Here is a 16,035-nt window from a genome sequence, read left to right as displayed (position 1 = left end):
CAAGTCTACTAGGCCTCCTGCACTCCACAGAGATCCAGGCGGTACCGGTCCAGCTCCCGACAGAGAGAGCGGCAGCCTCTCCACACACACACACACCAGAACAAGTCTACTAGGCCTCCTGCACTCCACAGAGATCCAGGCGGTACCGGTCCAGCTCCCGACAGATGAGTGACAGCCTCTCATGCAAATAAACACACCTACACCTGAACCAGCGCACCGGACCTCCTAAATGCCACGTTGATCCAGGCGGTACCGGTCCAGCTCCAGACAGAGAAGCGGCAGCCTCTCCTCCACACACACCAGAACAAGTCTACCAGACCTCCTTCCACAGAGGTCCAGCTCTCGACAGAGGAGTGGCAGCCTCTCCACACACACACCCCAGAACAAGTCCACTAGACCTCCTGCACTCCACAAAGGTGCAGGCAGTACCGATCCAGCTCCCGACAGAGGAGTGGCAGCTTCTCCACACACACACAAACCAGAACCGGTCCATCTGTACTCCACAGAGATCCAAGCGGTACCGGTCCAGCTCCCGACAGAGAAGCGGTAGCCTCTCCTCCACACACACCAGAACAAGTCTACTAGGCCTCCTTCCACAGAGGTCCAGCTCCAGACAGACGAGTGGCAGCCTCTCCACACACACACACACCAGAACAAGTCTACTAGGCCTCCTGCACTCCACAGAGATCCAGGCGGTACCGGTCCAGCTCCCGACAGATGAGTGACAGCCTTTCATGCAAATAAACACACCTACACCTGAACCAGCGCACCGGACCTCCTAAATGCCACGTTGATCCAGGCGGTACCGGTCCAGCTCCAGACAGAGAAGTGGCAGCCTCTCCTCCACACACCCCAGAACAAGTCTACTAGACCTCCTGCACTCCACAAAGGTGCAGGCAGTACCGATCCAGCTCCCGACAGAGGAGTGGCAGCCTCTCCTCCACACACACACAAACCAGAACCGGTCCATCTGTACTCCACAGAGATCCAAGCGGTACCGGTCCAGCTCCAGACAGAGAAGTGGCAGCCTCTCCTCCACATCAACACCAGAACAAGTCTACTAGGCCTCCTTCCACAGAGGTGCAGGCGGTACCAGTCCAGCTCCAGACAGATGAGTGACAGACTCTCCTCCACACACACCAGAACAAGTCTACTAGGCCTCCTGCACTCCACAGAGATCTAGGCGGTACCGGTCCAGCTCCCGACACAGAAGTGGCAGCCTCTCCTCCACACCCATACCAGAACAAGTCTACTAGGCCTCCTGTAATCCACAGAGGTTCAGCTCCAGACAGAGAAGCGGGCAGCCTTTCCTCCACACACCCAAACTAGAACAAGTCTACTAGGCCTCCTGCACTCCACAGAGATCCAGGCGGTTCCGGTCCAGCTCCAGACAGAGAAGTGGCAGCCTCTCCTCCACATCAACACCAGAACAAGTCTACTAGGCCTCCTTCCACAGAGGTGCAGGCGGTACCGGTCCAGCTCCCGACAGGGAAGTGGCAGCCTCTCCTCCACACACACACACCAGAACAAGTCTACTAGGCTTCCTGTAATCCACAAAGGTGCAGGCAGTACCGGTCCAGCTCCAGACAGAGAAGTGGCAGCCTCTCCTCCACACCAATACCAGAACAAGTCTACTAGGCCTCCTTCCACAGAGGTTCAGCTCCAGACAGATGAGTGACAGCCTCTCCACACACACACACACACCAGAACAAGTCTACTAGGCCTCCTGCACTTCACAGAGGTGCAGGCGGTACCGGTCCAGCTCCCGACAGAGGAGTGGCAGCCTCTCATGCAAATAAACACACCTACACCTGAACCAGCGCACCGGACCTCCTAAATGCCACGTTGATCCAGGCGGTACTGGTCCAGCTCCAGACAGAGGAGTGACAGCCTCTCCTCCACCCACACCAGAACAAGTCTACTAGACCTCCTTCCACAGAGGTCCAGCTCCCGACAGAGGAGTGGCAGCCTCTCCACACATACACACACCAGAACAAGTCCACTAGACCTCCTGCACTCCACAAAGGTGCAGGCGGTACCGATCCAGCTCCCGACAGAGGAGTGGCAGCCTCTCCTCCACACACACACAAACCAGAACCGGTCCATCTGTACTCCACAGAGATCCAAGCGGTATCGGTCCAGCTCCAGACAGAGAAGTGGCAGCCTCTCCTCCACATCAACACCAGAACAAGTCTACTAGGCCTCCTGTAATCCACAGAGGTGCAGGTGGTACCAGTCCAACTCCAGACAGATGATTGACAGCCTCTCCTCCACATCAACACCAGAACAAGTCTACTAGGCCTCCTTCCACAGAGGTCCAGCTCCCGACAGAGGAGTGGCAGCCTCTCCACACACACACACCCCAGAACAAGTCCACTAGACCTCCTGCACTCCACAAAGGTGCAGGCAGTACCGATCCAGCTCCCGACAGAGGAGTTGCAGCCTCTCCTCCACACACACACACACACCAGAACCGGTCCATCTGCACTCCACAGAGATCCAGGCGGTACCGGTCCAGCTCCCGACAGAGAGAGCGGCAGCCTCTCCACACACACACACCCCAGAACAAGTCTACTAGGCCTCCTGCACTCCACAGAGATCCAGGCGGTACCGGTCCAGCTCCCGACAGAGACAGCGGCAGCCTCTCCTCCGCAGTGAGCGTTCGGACATTCCACGTGGCCACCCGCAGTGGCTTTTCGTTGTTTCTGGAGCAGCCCCGAGGGTTGAGATTCAGTCTCCTGGCTCCGCCAAATGGGGGTTTGACCAGAAGACGTCACAGACGCCTGTCCCCCCGTCACCCCCCCACTCACCCCGCACTCACCACTCACCCCGCACTCACCACTCACCCCGCACTCACCACTCACCCCGCACTCACCACTCACCCCGCACTCACCACTCACCCCGCACTCACCACTCACCCCGCACTCACCACTCACCCCGCACTCACCACTCACCCCGCACTCACCACTCACCCCGCACTCACCACTCACCCCGCACTCACCACTCACCCCGCACTCACCACTCACCCCGCACTCACCACTCACCCCGCACTCACCACTCACCCCGCACTCACCACTCACCCCGCACTCACCACTCACCCCGCACTCACCACTCACCCCGCACTCACCACTCACCCCGCACTCACCACTCACCCCGCACTCACCACTCACCCCGCACTCACCACTCACCCCGCACTCACCACTCACCCCGCACTCACCACTCACCCCGCACTCACCACTCACCCCGCACTCACCACTCACCCCGCACTCACCACTCACCCCGCACTCACCACTCACCCCGCACTCACCACTCACCCCGCACTCACCACTCACCCCGCACTCACCACTCACCCCGCACTCACCACTCACCCCGCACTCACCACTCACCCCGCACTCACCACTCACCCCGCACTCACCACTCACCCCGCACTCACCACTCACCCCGCACTCACCACTCACCCCGCACTCACCACTCACCCCGCACTCACCACTCACCCCGCACTCACCACTCACCCCGGCACTCCCCACTCACCCCGCACTCACCACTCACCCCGGCACTCCCCACTCACCCCGCACTCACCACTCACCCCGCACTCACCACTCACCCCGCACTCCCCACTCACCCCGCACTCACCACTCACCCCGCACTCACCACTCACCCCGCACTCACCACTCACCCCGCACTCACCACTCACCCCGCACTCACCACTCACCCCGCACTCACCACTCACCCCGCACTCACCACTCACCCCGGCACTCCCCACTCACCCCGCACTCACCACTCACCCCGGCACTCACCACTCACCCCGCACTCCCCCACTCACCCCGCACTCACCACTCACCCCGCACTCACCACTCACCCCGGCACTCCCCACTCACCCCGCACTCACCACTCACCCCGCACTCACCCCCCCACAAGACTCACCAGCGGTTCCAGGCCTTGCACACGCGCATGCAAGTGCAGAGCTCGGCGCAGGAGAGGAACGGAAAGACGTTCACCCACACCTCCTTCTGCAGCGCCCGCTCGCCCTCCTCGTCGTCCACCTCATCGACGTCCACCGCCGCCACCTCCTCCTCCTCCTTCGCCGGCCGATCGCCGCCGCCGCCGCTCCCCCGACTCCTCGCCAGGGTGGTGCGAGCGCCCGCGATCATCGCGGGCCTCAGCTGGTCCACCACGACCACGGCCACCATGTCCGTGAGCCTGGCGCCGTGCCTCAGGCTGCCGGCGCAGTCCGGCACGGTTCTCGTGCCGTGCCTCAGGCTGCCGGCGCCGTCCCTCAGCCTGCCGGCACCGGCAGCTACGCCGGCACCATCACCTACTCTGGTACCTAAGCTGGCACCATCACCTACTCTGGCACCTAAGCTGGCATCATCACCTACTCGGGTACCTAAGCTGGCATCATCACCTACTCGGGTACCTAAGCTGGCATCATCACCTACTCTGGTACCTACTCTGGCATCATCAGCTACTCTGGCACCTAAGCTGGCATCATCACCTACTCTGGCACCTACTCTGGCATCATCAGCTACTCTGGTACCTAAGCTGGCATCATCACCTACTCTGGCACCTACTCTGGCATCATCACCTACTCTGGCACCTACTCTGGCATCATCACCTACTCTGGCACCTACTCTGGCATCATCAGCTACTCTGGCACCTAAGCTGGCATCATCACCTACTCTGGTACCTAAGCTGGCATCATCACCTACTCTGGCACCTACTCTGGCATCATCACCTACTCTGGCACCTAAGCTGGCATCATCACCTACTCTGGCACCTAAGCTGGCATCGTCCCCTACGTTGGCATCGTCCCCTACGCTGACACCTTCACCTACGCTGACACCTTCACCTACGCTCGTCACCATCTCCACCAGCATGGCACCTACACTGGCACCGTCACCTACACTGACACCGTCCCCTACACTGGCACCGTCCCCTACACTGGCACCGTCCCCTACACTGACACCGTCACCTAAGCTGGCACCGTCACCTACACTGGCACCGTCCCCTACGCTCGCCACATTCTCCGTGAGCCAGGCACCGTCCCCTACGCTGGGACCGTCCCCGACGCTGGCACCATCCCCTACACTCGTCACCATCTCCACCAGCATGGCACCGACGCTGGCACCGTCCCCGACGCTCGCCACATTCTCCGTGAGCCAGGCACCGTCACCGACGCTGGCTACCATCTCCATAATCTTGGCACCGTCACCGACGCTGGCACCGTCACCTTCAAGGACCGTGACGTCGCACTCCCTCGGCTCGTCAGCATCGCCATAGCCACCACCGCCACCACCGTCACCACCGTCACCACCGGCACCACCGCCATCACCGCCATCACCGCCACCATCGCCACCACCATCACCATCGCCACCACCGTTGACATCAGCGGCTCCAGCGTCCTGGCATTTGCCGGTTGTTGTTGTTGTTGATGCTTCGGTTGTTGTAGTTGCTGCCACGGTGATCAGGTGGTCGTCTGGCGGTGGTGATGGTGGCGATGAGGCGGCAGCAGCGGCTGTTGTTGTTGTTGCTGCGATGGTTGTTGTTGTTGTTGCTGCTGCAGTGGGACTGTCCACCCTGTCGATTTCAACGGCGATGTCTCCACCACCACCACCACCACCACCGCTACCACGACCACCACCTCTCATCTTCTTGGGGATGCGGTAGAGGCTGAGTGCGTCTGTACCTCGTAGCCCTGGGCTCTGCTGATGATGCTGCTGATGCCGATGCTGCTGCTGCTGCTGCCGATGCCGATGATGATGCTGCTGCTGCTGATGCTGCTGTTGCCTGAGGCGATTGCGAAGTCTGTCAGCCAAGATTCCTTCTCCCCTGTCCTGCAGAGACAAAACGACACAGCTGACGTGCGTGTGTGTGCGTGCGTGTGCGTGTGTCTGTGTGCGTGTGTGTGTGTGTGCGTGTGTCTGTGTGCGTGTGTGTGTGCATGTGTGCATGTGTGTCTGTGTGCGTGTGTGCGAGCGTGTGCGTGCGTCTGTGTGCGTGTGTGTGTGCGTGTGTCTGTGTGCGTGTGTGCGTGTGTGCGTGCGTGTGCGTGCGTGTGTGCGTGCGTGTGTGTCTGTGTGCGTGTGTGTGCGTGTGTGTGTACGTGCGCGTGAAAAACAACTCCCTACCTCCTCGCGGTGCCGGACGGGCAACTCTGTCGTGGACAGCGCTGTGGGGGGAGGTCCAATTTCGATTGCCTCCTCCCCTCATGGCGTCTGTGTCCACCACAGGGGCTAAACGGGGGCTCTGGACGGATGCGAGGGGCTGGTAACCCCTCCACCTTCAATTAATTACCACTAAACCACGAGTTAAACTGAAATGTGTAACTAATAAGCTTGTGCCGGAGGCCCCGGGGGGCCAGGAGTCTATGACGTCTCCTGGCCAAACCCCAATTGGCGGAGCCAGGAGATTGAATATCTACCCTCGGGGCTCCTCCAGAAACAAGGAAAAGCCACTACGGGTGGCCAAGTGGAATGTTCAAACGCTCACTGCGGAGGAGAGGCTGCCACTCCTCTGTCGGGAGCTGGACCGGTACCGCCTGGATCTCTGTGGCATTCAGGAGGTCCGGTGGACCGGCTCTGGCTCCTGCCACCGTGAGGGGTGGACAGTCCTCTACTCGGGGCAGCAGACTGCCAAACAACAGGGTGTGGCTCTTCTTTTGAACAAAAGAATGAAGGGGGCGTGGGAGCGTGGCGGTGAGGTGTGGGAAGCTTTAAGCCCCAGGCTAATTTGGGCTCGCCTTCCCATCGACCGGAGGCGAGGAATGGTGGTCGGGGTACTTATGCCCCCACCGAAGAAGAACATCCGTGGAGGGATGCAGGCAAAGCCGATGAGTCAGATGCCTTCTATGACCTCCTGTCACAGGTGCTGGCTGAAGTGGCCCCTCAGGATAGAGTCATCTTGTTGGGTGACTTCAATGCCTGAGTTGGTCATGATACTGGCACCTGGTCGGGAGTGATTGGAGGGCATGGGCCAGATCAGCTCAATAACAACGGTAGGAGGCTGCTAGATTTTTGTACAGCTCATGGGCTTGTAATTACCAACACGCTGTTCCGGCATCGGCACATCCACACAACATCATGAATGCATGCCGGGTCCAAGCAAGAACATCTGCTGGACTACATAGTGACGGACCAGCGAATGCGAGCCCATGTCCTTGACACCAGGACCTACCGTGGAGCTGATCTGCCCTCTGACCATCGACTAGTCATCTGTAATATGCGCCTGCCATTCTTCCACTCCGGTGGTGGGTGTACACCCAGGACCCCATTCCAACCTAAAGTGGCCTGGTCTCAGTTATCTGATGAAAGTTGCAAGCGAGAATTTCATCATCGCTTGCAGCTGGGATTGGCATCGTCCCCGACTCCTGATGTCGAGGGTAAATGGGCGAGGTTGAGGACTGTGACTCATGCAGCTGCAATGGTTGCTTTGGGTACGCGGTCCAGACCTCCCCAGAGACCCTGGCTGACAGAGGAGGTGTTCAGGATGGTTGAGAAAAAGCGACAGGCCCACTGTCATCGGCTACAGAATCCCACGTCAGAGAATGAGGAGGCTTACCGCAGCCTTCGCTCGGAGGTTCAGAGAGCCGTGAGGCGCTGCAAGGATGGGTGGTGGTCGCGGGTTGCTGAGGACATGGAGTCTGCCTCAGTGGCCCGTGATCACAATTCTCTATTTAACTCCATCAAAAAAGTAACCTGCAGCGCCACACCTATTACCATCATTAGGGGAAAAAACGGTGATCCAATCTCCGACCCCCAGGAACAGGTTTGCAGATTTGCTGAGCATTTCTGTGAGAACCTGGGGGAGGGAAAATCTCTCAGCCAGGAAAATATCGTGGCACAAAGTGAGGATGACCCTGCTGAGGCTGCAGTGCCTCAAATATTGGAAGTCACCCACTGTGAGTGGCTGGCTGAGGTGCCATCTGTTGAGGAAGTACTGAAGGCAATCCGGAGTCTGGGACCAGGAAAGGCAGCGGGCAGAGATGATCTCCCAAGCGAAATGCTGAGGGAGGGTGGCGTTTGTGCACAGACTGCCCTATATGACATCATAACAACGGTCTGGACCACTGGACGGGTTCCGCAGGATTGGAAGGATGCCCTGGTGGTCCCCCTTTTTAAGAAGGGGGACCGCACAGACTGTAACAACTACAGGGGCATCTCACTCCTCAGTGTGCCGGGAAAGGTCCTGGCAAGGATTATTCAGCATTGCCTTGCCAGGCACGCTGAGGAGAGGCTTGCGGAGCCCCAATGCGGTTTCAGCAAAGGGCGGTCCTGCACAGATGCCATATTTTCTGTCCGTCTGCTACAGCAGAGGTGTAGGGAATTCCAACAAGACCTACATCTCTGCTTTATTGACCTGGTCAAGGCCTATGATACCATCAGTAGGCCTGGGCTCTGGATTGTTCTTCGTGCTTTTGGAGTACCTGACCCTCTGCTCACGATCATTAAGGACCTTCATGATAGTGAGCGGGCCCGGGTAAAACTGCGTGACCGGGAGTCAGAGCCATTCCCTGTACACCTTGGGGTGCGACAGGGATGTCCTCTGGCTCCCACATTATTTAACATCTATTTTGACCACGTAGTTCGTGAAGCCTTCAAAAGCTGTACCGGGGGAATCTCCATATGGTACAGATATAATGGGAGGCTGATCGATGCCCGGGTGCGGTCAAGGGATGGCTCCCTATTGCTCAACCACGTTATGTATGCTGATGATTTGGTAATAGCTGCTCATTCAGAGGAGGAGTTGGAGACGCTGCTGCTGAGACTGGAGCGTGCCACTAAGAGGTGGGGCCTTACCATCAGCCCCACCAAAACTAAGCACCTGCCTGGGTATTTTGTACCATCGGACACTCCACCCCCACAACTCCCAATCGGTGATGGGGCGGTTGTGGAGAGAGTGGAGAGTTTCCCATACCTGGGCAGTGTGCTTATGACCGGCTCCAGTTTAACAGCAGAGGTCTCACTCCGAATCAGTCGAGCGGCAATATCTTTTCATCGGTTGCGTAACGCTGTGTGGAAACTACCTGGTCTGTCGCTCCGCACTAAGCTTCACGTCTTCTCGGCCACGGTCATTCCCTCCCTTCTCTACGCTTGGGAAACGTGGACCCCCCTAATGGAACATCTTTGCCGGTTAGAAACATTTAGGCTGGCCTGCCTACGATCCATCCTGGGTTTAACCAGACTGGATTGTGTGAGCTCACAAATCCTTGAAAGATCTGGGCAAGGTCCCATCGGTGAGCTCCTCCGGCGGGGAAGGCTGCGATGGCTGGGTCATGTAGCCCGCATGCCCAGCCACCGCATGCCAGAACAGCTTTTGTTCGGCCGGATCGAGGGGGCTAAGCGGGCGCGGCACGGGCTATAGAAGAGATGGAGTGACGTGGTACAGGAGGACGTGGAGCTGAGTGGACTTGCCGATGACCGGTACCAGCGGTGTCAAGATCGGCCTCTGTGGAGGAGGCTCGTGAAGGACGCTACTGGGCAGTTGGAGGCAGTCGCCCTCCAACAACAACGGAGGGCGGAGGAGCGACGCTCAGAACAACGAGCGGAGCGCCGGGTGGCTAAAGCATAGCAGGTTGGCACAGTAGGGGGCACAGGTGGTGCATCAGCCAGTCATCTCAGTCGACCCGTGGCACCTGGGTCTGCCCCGTGACCTCCTGCCAGCGGGCGTTCGACACTTCACGTGGCCTCAGAGTGCACATGGCCTGGCACAAGCGTCGTGGTGACGTCACCGCCACTTAGTGGCGAATGGCGGTTGTTGTTGTTGTGTGTGTGTCTGTCTGTGTGTGTATGTCTCTGTGTGTCTGTGTGTGTGTCTGTCTGTGTGTGTTCGTGTGTGTGTGTGCGTGCGTGTGTGTGTGTGCGTGTGTGTGTGTGCGTGTGTGCGTGTGTGTGCTTGTGTGTGTGTGTGTGTGCGAGTGTGTCTGTGTGTGTGTGTGTGCGTGTGTGTGGTGTGTGTGGGGGGAGGGAATGACTTTGTAGCTGTGACCCCGCCAGCTTGCCCTTGGCCCACAGCGAGAACCTCGTGTGAAGACAGCGGACTCCTGTCACTGCAGGAATCCACTCTCTTTGGGTGGTGGGGTCACGTGGGGGTCACGTGGGGGTCACGCGGTGGGGGTCACGTGGGGATCACGTGGTGGGGGTCACGTGGGGGTCACGTGGGGGGTCACGCGGTGGGGTCACGCGGGACAAAGAGACACACACAGCCCCTCCCCCCTCATCCCCCCACACAGCCCCTCCCCCCTCATCCCCTCCCCCCTAATCCCCCCCCCACACACAGCCCCTCCCCCCCACAGCCCCTCCCCCCCGTCCCACCTCCGAGCGCAGCCTCTTGACCATCAGCGTCTCCGGCCCCCCCCCGGCCCCCACCCCCCGCCCCCCGGCCCCGCCCCCCCGCCCCCCGGCCCCCACCCCCCGGCCCCGCCCCCTCTTCGGTGGGGGCTGCTCCCTGCCGGCTTGGGGGGGGCGGTGGCCCCCACCCCCGTTGTGGGGGAGGGGCTCCTCCACCAGGGAGCGCTTCTGGGGGGAGGGGCACGGGGGGAGAGGGAGGGGCACGGAGTGGGGGGAGGGGCACAGGGGGTGGAGCACGGGGGGGAAGGGCACGATGGGGGAGGGGCATGAGGGGGGAGGGGCACAGGGGAGGGAGGGGCACAGGGGGGGGAGGGGCACGGGGGGGAGGGGCATGGGGGGGGCACGGGGGAGGGAGGGGCACGGGGGGGTGATAGAGGTCACGGGGTCATAGTGCGGGTGCAAAACAGCTGTTCACTTATTCATATTCTTAGCTGTTCACTTATAAAGTAGCTAAAGTTTGATAGACAACCACTTAGAGAGAGAGGCAGCTAACGATTGACTTGATTCAGGACGTCTCTCCAGTGGTTACTCAATTTGAAACCATCCTCTCGGCTGAAGTTGTGTCTGTGTCTGTGAATCTGGATGGCCTCTGATCATAACCCGTGGGTTTGCACAGCACCTTGGTACCGGAGAAAACAATGATCATGATAAACAATGATCATGATCACCCACAGCGTCGTCGTGATTTAATTAGTTTATTTTGTTTTATTTTATCTACGTGACTTTACCGAATAAAACCAAAGAGTGTGAATCCTTGCAGTCACAGACGCTTCAAATCTAGAATCATCACCATCATCATCATCACCATCATCACCACCATCACCACCATCATCACCATCACCACCATAATCACCATCACCTTCACCACCATCATCATCACCATCACCACCATCACCACCATAATCACCATCACCTTCACCACCATCATCATCACCATCACCACCATCACCTTCACCACCACCACCATCACCATCATCACCACCACCACCACCAACATCACCTTCACCACCATCATCATCATCATCACCATCACCACCACCATCACCTTCACCACCATCATCATCACCATCACCACCATCATCATCACCTTCACCACCATCATCATCACCACCATCTGACCATCACCACCACCATCATCATCACCACCATCACCACCACCATCACCTTCACCACCACCACCATCATCACCTTCACCACCACCATCACCATCATCATCACCACCACCACCACCATCATCACCACCATCATCATCATCACCATCACCTTCACCACCATCACCTTCACCACCATCATCATCACCATCACCACTATCATCACCTTCACCACCATCATCAGCATCATCATCACCATCACCACCACCATCACCTTCACCACCACCATCATCATCACCACCACCATCACCACCACCATCACCACCACCATCACCACCACCACCACCATCATCATCACCTTCACCACCATCATCATCATCATCATCACCTTCACCACCATCATCACCATCACCACCACCATCACCACCACCATCACCTTCACCACCATCATCACCACCATCACCATCACCACCACCATCATCACCATCACCACCACCTTCACCACCATCATCATCATCACCATCACCACCACCACCATCACCTTCACCACCATCATTATCACCATCACCACCACCATCATCATCATCACCATCACCACCATCACCATCATCACCATCATCCTCACCATCACCACCACCACCACCATCATCACTACCATAACGACCACCATCACGACCACCACCATCACCAACATCACCACCACCATCACGACCACCACCACCACCATCACCACCACCACCACCACCATCACCACCACCACCATCACTACGAGCTTGTGAATATTTCAGCTCGTGATTATTAACATCACCAACATCACCAACATCATCACCACAAGCACTGCCGCCATCACCACAACCACCTCCACCACACAAATCTCGTCACCACCACAAACACAACAACAACCATAAATGCCACCACCACCACCACCACCACCCTCCTTACCTGCGGCCTCGCTGCTGATGCTGCTGCTGATGCTGCTGCTGATGCTGCTGCTGATGCCGTTGCTGCTTCCACTTTCACCCCCTCGGCTGTTGCCGCTGCTGCGGACGCTGCCACCGCCGCTGATGATGCTGCTGCTGCTGCTGATGATATTGCCGATGCTGCTGATGATGACAATACCGCTGATGCTGCTGCTGCTGCTGCTGCTGATGATGCAGACTGCCTAAGCTTCGGTACCAGCACCAGTTTCCTGCCTAACAACACCCTCACTCCCTGCTGATGATGATGCTGCTGATGATGCTGCTGCTGATGCTGCTGCTGCTGATGATGATGATGATGCTGGGGCTTGATCCTCAGCGACCGCGAGGATGCTGACGACGCTGATGATGATGATGAGGCCGATGACGATGACGAGGACGATGACGATGAGGACAAACGAGAGAGCGTCGATGATGCTGATGATGATGATGCTGGCGACGAGGAGGTGGACAGGGACGAGGAGGGAGCTTCGATCCACGGCGTGGAGACACCCCCAGGCCTGCTCCTGCCACGCAGACAGACGCACGCGGAGAGAGCCTCAGTCTGGCTCGCTGAGTCTCGGTGTGGCTCTGTGAGCCACGGTGGTTAACACTGAACCCTGTGGGAGTCTCACTGATTAACACTGAACCCTGTGGGAGTCTCACTGGTTAACACTGAACCCTGTGGGAGTCTCACTGGTTAACACTGAACCCTGTGGGAGTCTCACTGGTTAACACTGAACCCTGTGGGAGTCTCAGTGATTAACACTGAACCCTGTGGGAGTGTCAGTGATTAACACTGAACCCTGTGGGAGTCTCACTGGTTAACACTGAACCCTGTGGGAGTCTCAGTGATTAACACTGAACCCTGTGGGAGTCTCACTGGTTAACACTGAACCCTGTGGGAGTCTCACTGATTAACACTGAACCCTGTGGGAGTGTCAGTGATTAACACTGAACCCTGTGGGAGTCTCACTGGTTAACACTGAACCCTGTGGGAGTCTCACTGGTTAACACTGAACCCTGTGGGAGTCTCAGTGATTAACACTGAACCCTGTGGGAGTCTCACTGATTAACACTGAACCCTGTGGGAGTCTCACTGGTTAACACTGAACCCTGTGGGAGTCTCAGTGATTAACACTGAACCCTGTGGGAGTCTCACTGGTTAACACTGAACCCTGTGGGAGTCTCAGTGATTAACACTGAACCCTGTGGGAGTCTCACTGAGTAACACTGAACTCTGTGGGAGTCTCACTGATTAACACTGAACCCTGTGGGAGTCTCAGTGATTAACACTGAACCCTGTGGGAGTCTCACTGATTAACACTGAACCCTGTGGGAGTGTCAGTGATTAACACTGAACCCTGTGGGAGTCTCACTGATTAACACTGAACCCTGTGGGAGTCTCAGTGATTAACACTGAACCCTGTAGGAGTGTCACTGATTAACACTGAACCGTGTGGGAGTGTCAGTGATTAACACTGAACCCTGTGGGAGTCTCACTGATTAACACTGAACCCTGTGGGAGTCTCAGTGATTAACACTGAACCCTGTGGGAGTCTCACTGAGTAACACTGAACCCTGTGGGAGTCTCACTGATTAACACTGAACCCTGTGGGAGTGTCACTGATTAACACTGAACCGTGTGGGAGTGTCACTGATTAACACTGAACCGTGTGGGAGTCTCAGTGATTAACACTGAACCCTGTGGGAGTCTCAGTCATTAACACTGAACCCTGTGGGAGTCTCAGTGATTAACACTGAACCCTGTGGGAGTCTCACTGGTTAACACTGAACCCTGTGGGAGTCTCAGTGATTAACACTGAACCCTGTGGGAGTCTCACTGATTAACACTGAACCCTGTGGGAGTCTCACTGATTAACACTGAACCCTGTGGGAGTCTCAGTGATTAACACTGAACCCTGTGGGAGTCTCACTGATTAACACTGAACCCTGTGGGAGTGTCAGTGATTAACACTGAACCCTGTGGGAGTGTCAGCGATTAACACTGAACCCTGTGGGAGTCTCAGTGATTAACACTGAACCCTATGGGAGTGTCACTGATTAACACTGAACCCTATGGGAGTCTTCACTGATTAACACTGAACCCTGTGGGAGTCTCAGTGATTAACACTGAACCCTGTGGGAGTTTCAGTCATTAACACTGAACCCTGTGGGAGTCTCACTGATTAACACTGAACCCTATAGGAGTCTCACTGATTAACACTGAACCCTGTGGGAGTCTCAGTGATAACATTGAACCCTATGTGAGTGACTCTCAGTGATTAACACTGAACCCTGTGGGAGTCTCAGTGATAACATTGAACCCTATGTGAGTGACTCTCAGTGATTAACACTGAACCCTGCGGGAGTCTCAGTGATTAACACTGAAGCCTATGCGGGTCTCAGTGATTAACACTGAACCCTGTGGGAGTGTCAGTGTGGCTGTGTGAGTCTCAGTGAGTGGTTGAGTGATTGAGTGAGTGACTGAGTGAGTAGGAGATTGAGCGACTAAATTAGCGAATGACTGAGTGAGCGACTGAGTGAGTGAGCGAGCAACTGATTGAGCGAGTGAGTGAGTGACTGAGTGAGCGAGCGACTGATTGAGTGAGCGAGTGAGTGACTGAGTGAGCGAGCGACTGAGTGAGTGACTGAGTGAGTGACTGAGTGAGTGACTGAGTGAGTGACTGAGTGAGTGACTGAGTGAGCGAGCGACTGAGTGAGTGACTGAGTGAGCGAGCGACTGATTGAGTGACTGAGTGAGTAAGCGAGTGAGTGAGTGAGCGAGTGACTGAGTGAGTGAGCGAGCGAGTGACTGAGTGAGTGAGTGAGCGAGTGAGTAAGCGAGTGAGTGAGCGAGCTACTGAGTGAGTGAGTGAGCGACTGAGTGAGTGAGCGACTTAGTGAGCGAGCTACTGAGTGAGTGAGTGAGCGACTGAGTGAGTGAGTGAGTGAGCGAGCGAGCGACTGAGTGAGTGAGCGACTGAGTGAGTGAGTGAGCGACTGAGTGAGTGAGCGAGCGAGCGACTGAGTGAGTGAGCGACTGAGTGAGTGAGTGAGTGAGCGAGTGAGCAAGCGAGTGAGTGAGTGAGCTACTGAGTGAGTGAGTGAGCGACTGAGTGAGTGAGCGACTGAGTGAGTGAGTAAGCGAGTGAGTGAGCGAGCTACTGAGTGAGTGAGCGACTGAGTGAGTGAGTGAGTGAGCGAGCGACTGAGTGAGTGAGCGACTGAGTGAGTGAGCGACTTAGTGAGTGAGCGACTTAGTGAGTGAGCGAGTGAGTGAGCGACTGAGTGAGTGAACGAGCGAGCGACTGAGTGAGTGAGCGAGTGAGCGACTGAGTGAGCGACTGAGTGAGTGAGCGAGTGAGTGAGTGACTGAGTGAGTGAGCAAGCGACTGAGTAAGTGAGCAACTGAGTGAGTGAGTGAGTGACTGAGTGGGTGAGTGAGTGACTGAGTGGGTGAGTGACTGAGTGAGTGAGTGACTGAGTGAGCGACTGAGTGAGTGAGCGACTGAGTGAGTGACTGAGTGAGTGACTGAGTGAGCGAGCAACTGAGTAAGTGAGCGAGTGACTGAGTGAGTGAGCGAGTGACTGAGTGAGCGAGTGACTGAGTGAGCGAGTGAGCGAGTGACTGAGTGATCG

The 16,035-nt window shown here is 57.0% G+C and overlaps 1 protein-coding gene across 1 annotated transcript in view; it reads right to left on the bottom strand.

Moving 5' to 3' along the window:
- Positions 1–16,035, bottom strand: part of LOC116936871 (uncharacterized) — a 95,720-nt gene that overhangs the window by 24,997 nt on the left and 54,688 nt on the right. Inside the window, exons 19-22 of the mRNA XM_076063363.1 lie at positions 12,380–12,920; positions 10,407–10,514; positions 10,311–10,364; positions 3,925–5,834 (exon numbers count right to left, since the gene is read on the bottom strand). Of these exons, the coding sequence (XP_075919478.1) occupies positions 3,925–5,834; positions 10,311–10,364; positions 10,407–10,514; positions 12,380–12,920 (2,613 nt within the window). The remainder of the gene's footprint in view (positions 1–3,924; positions 5,835–10,310; positions 10,365–10,406; positions 10,515–12,379; positions 12,921–16,035) is intronic.

This window comes from Petromyzon marinus, unplaced genomic scaffold, assembly GCF_048934315.1.
Source record: "Petromyzon marinus isolate PM22_M1 ecotype Great Lakes invasive population unplaced genomic scaffold, UKy_Petmar_22M1.pri1.0 PM_Scaffold_105, whole genome shotgun sequence".
In the NCBI taxonomy this organism is placed as follows: domain Eukaryota; kingdom Metazoa; phylum Chordata; class Hyperoartia; order Petromyzontiformes; family Petromyzontidae; genus Petromyzon; species Petromyzon marinus.
The sequence above is the reverse complement of the archived record's forward strand: the minus strand, read 5'-3'. Positions and strand labels throughout refer to the sequence as shown.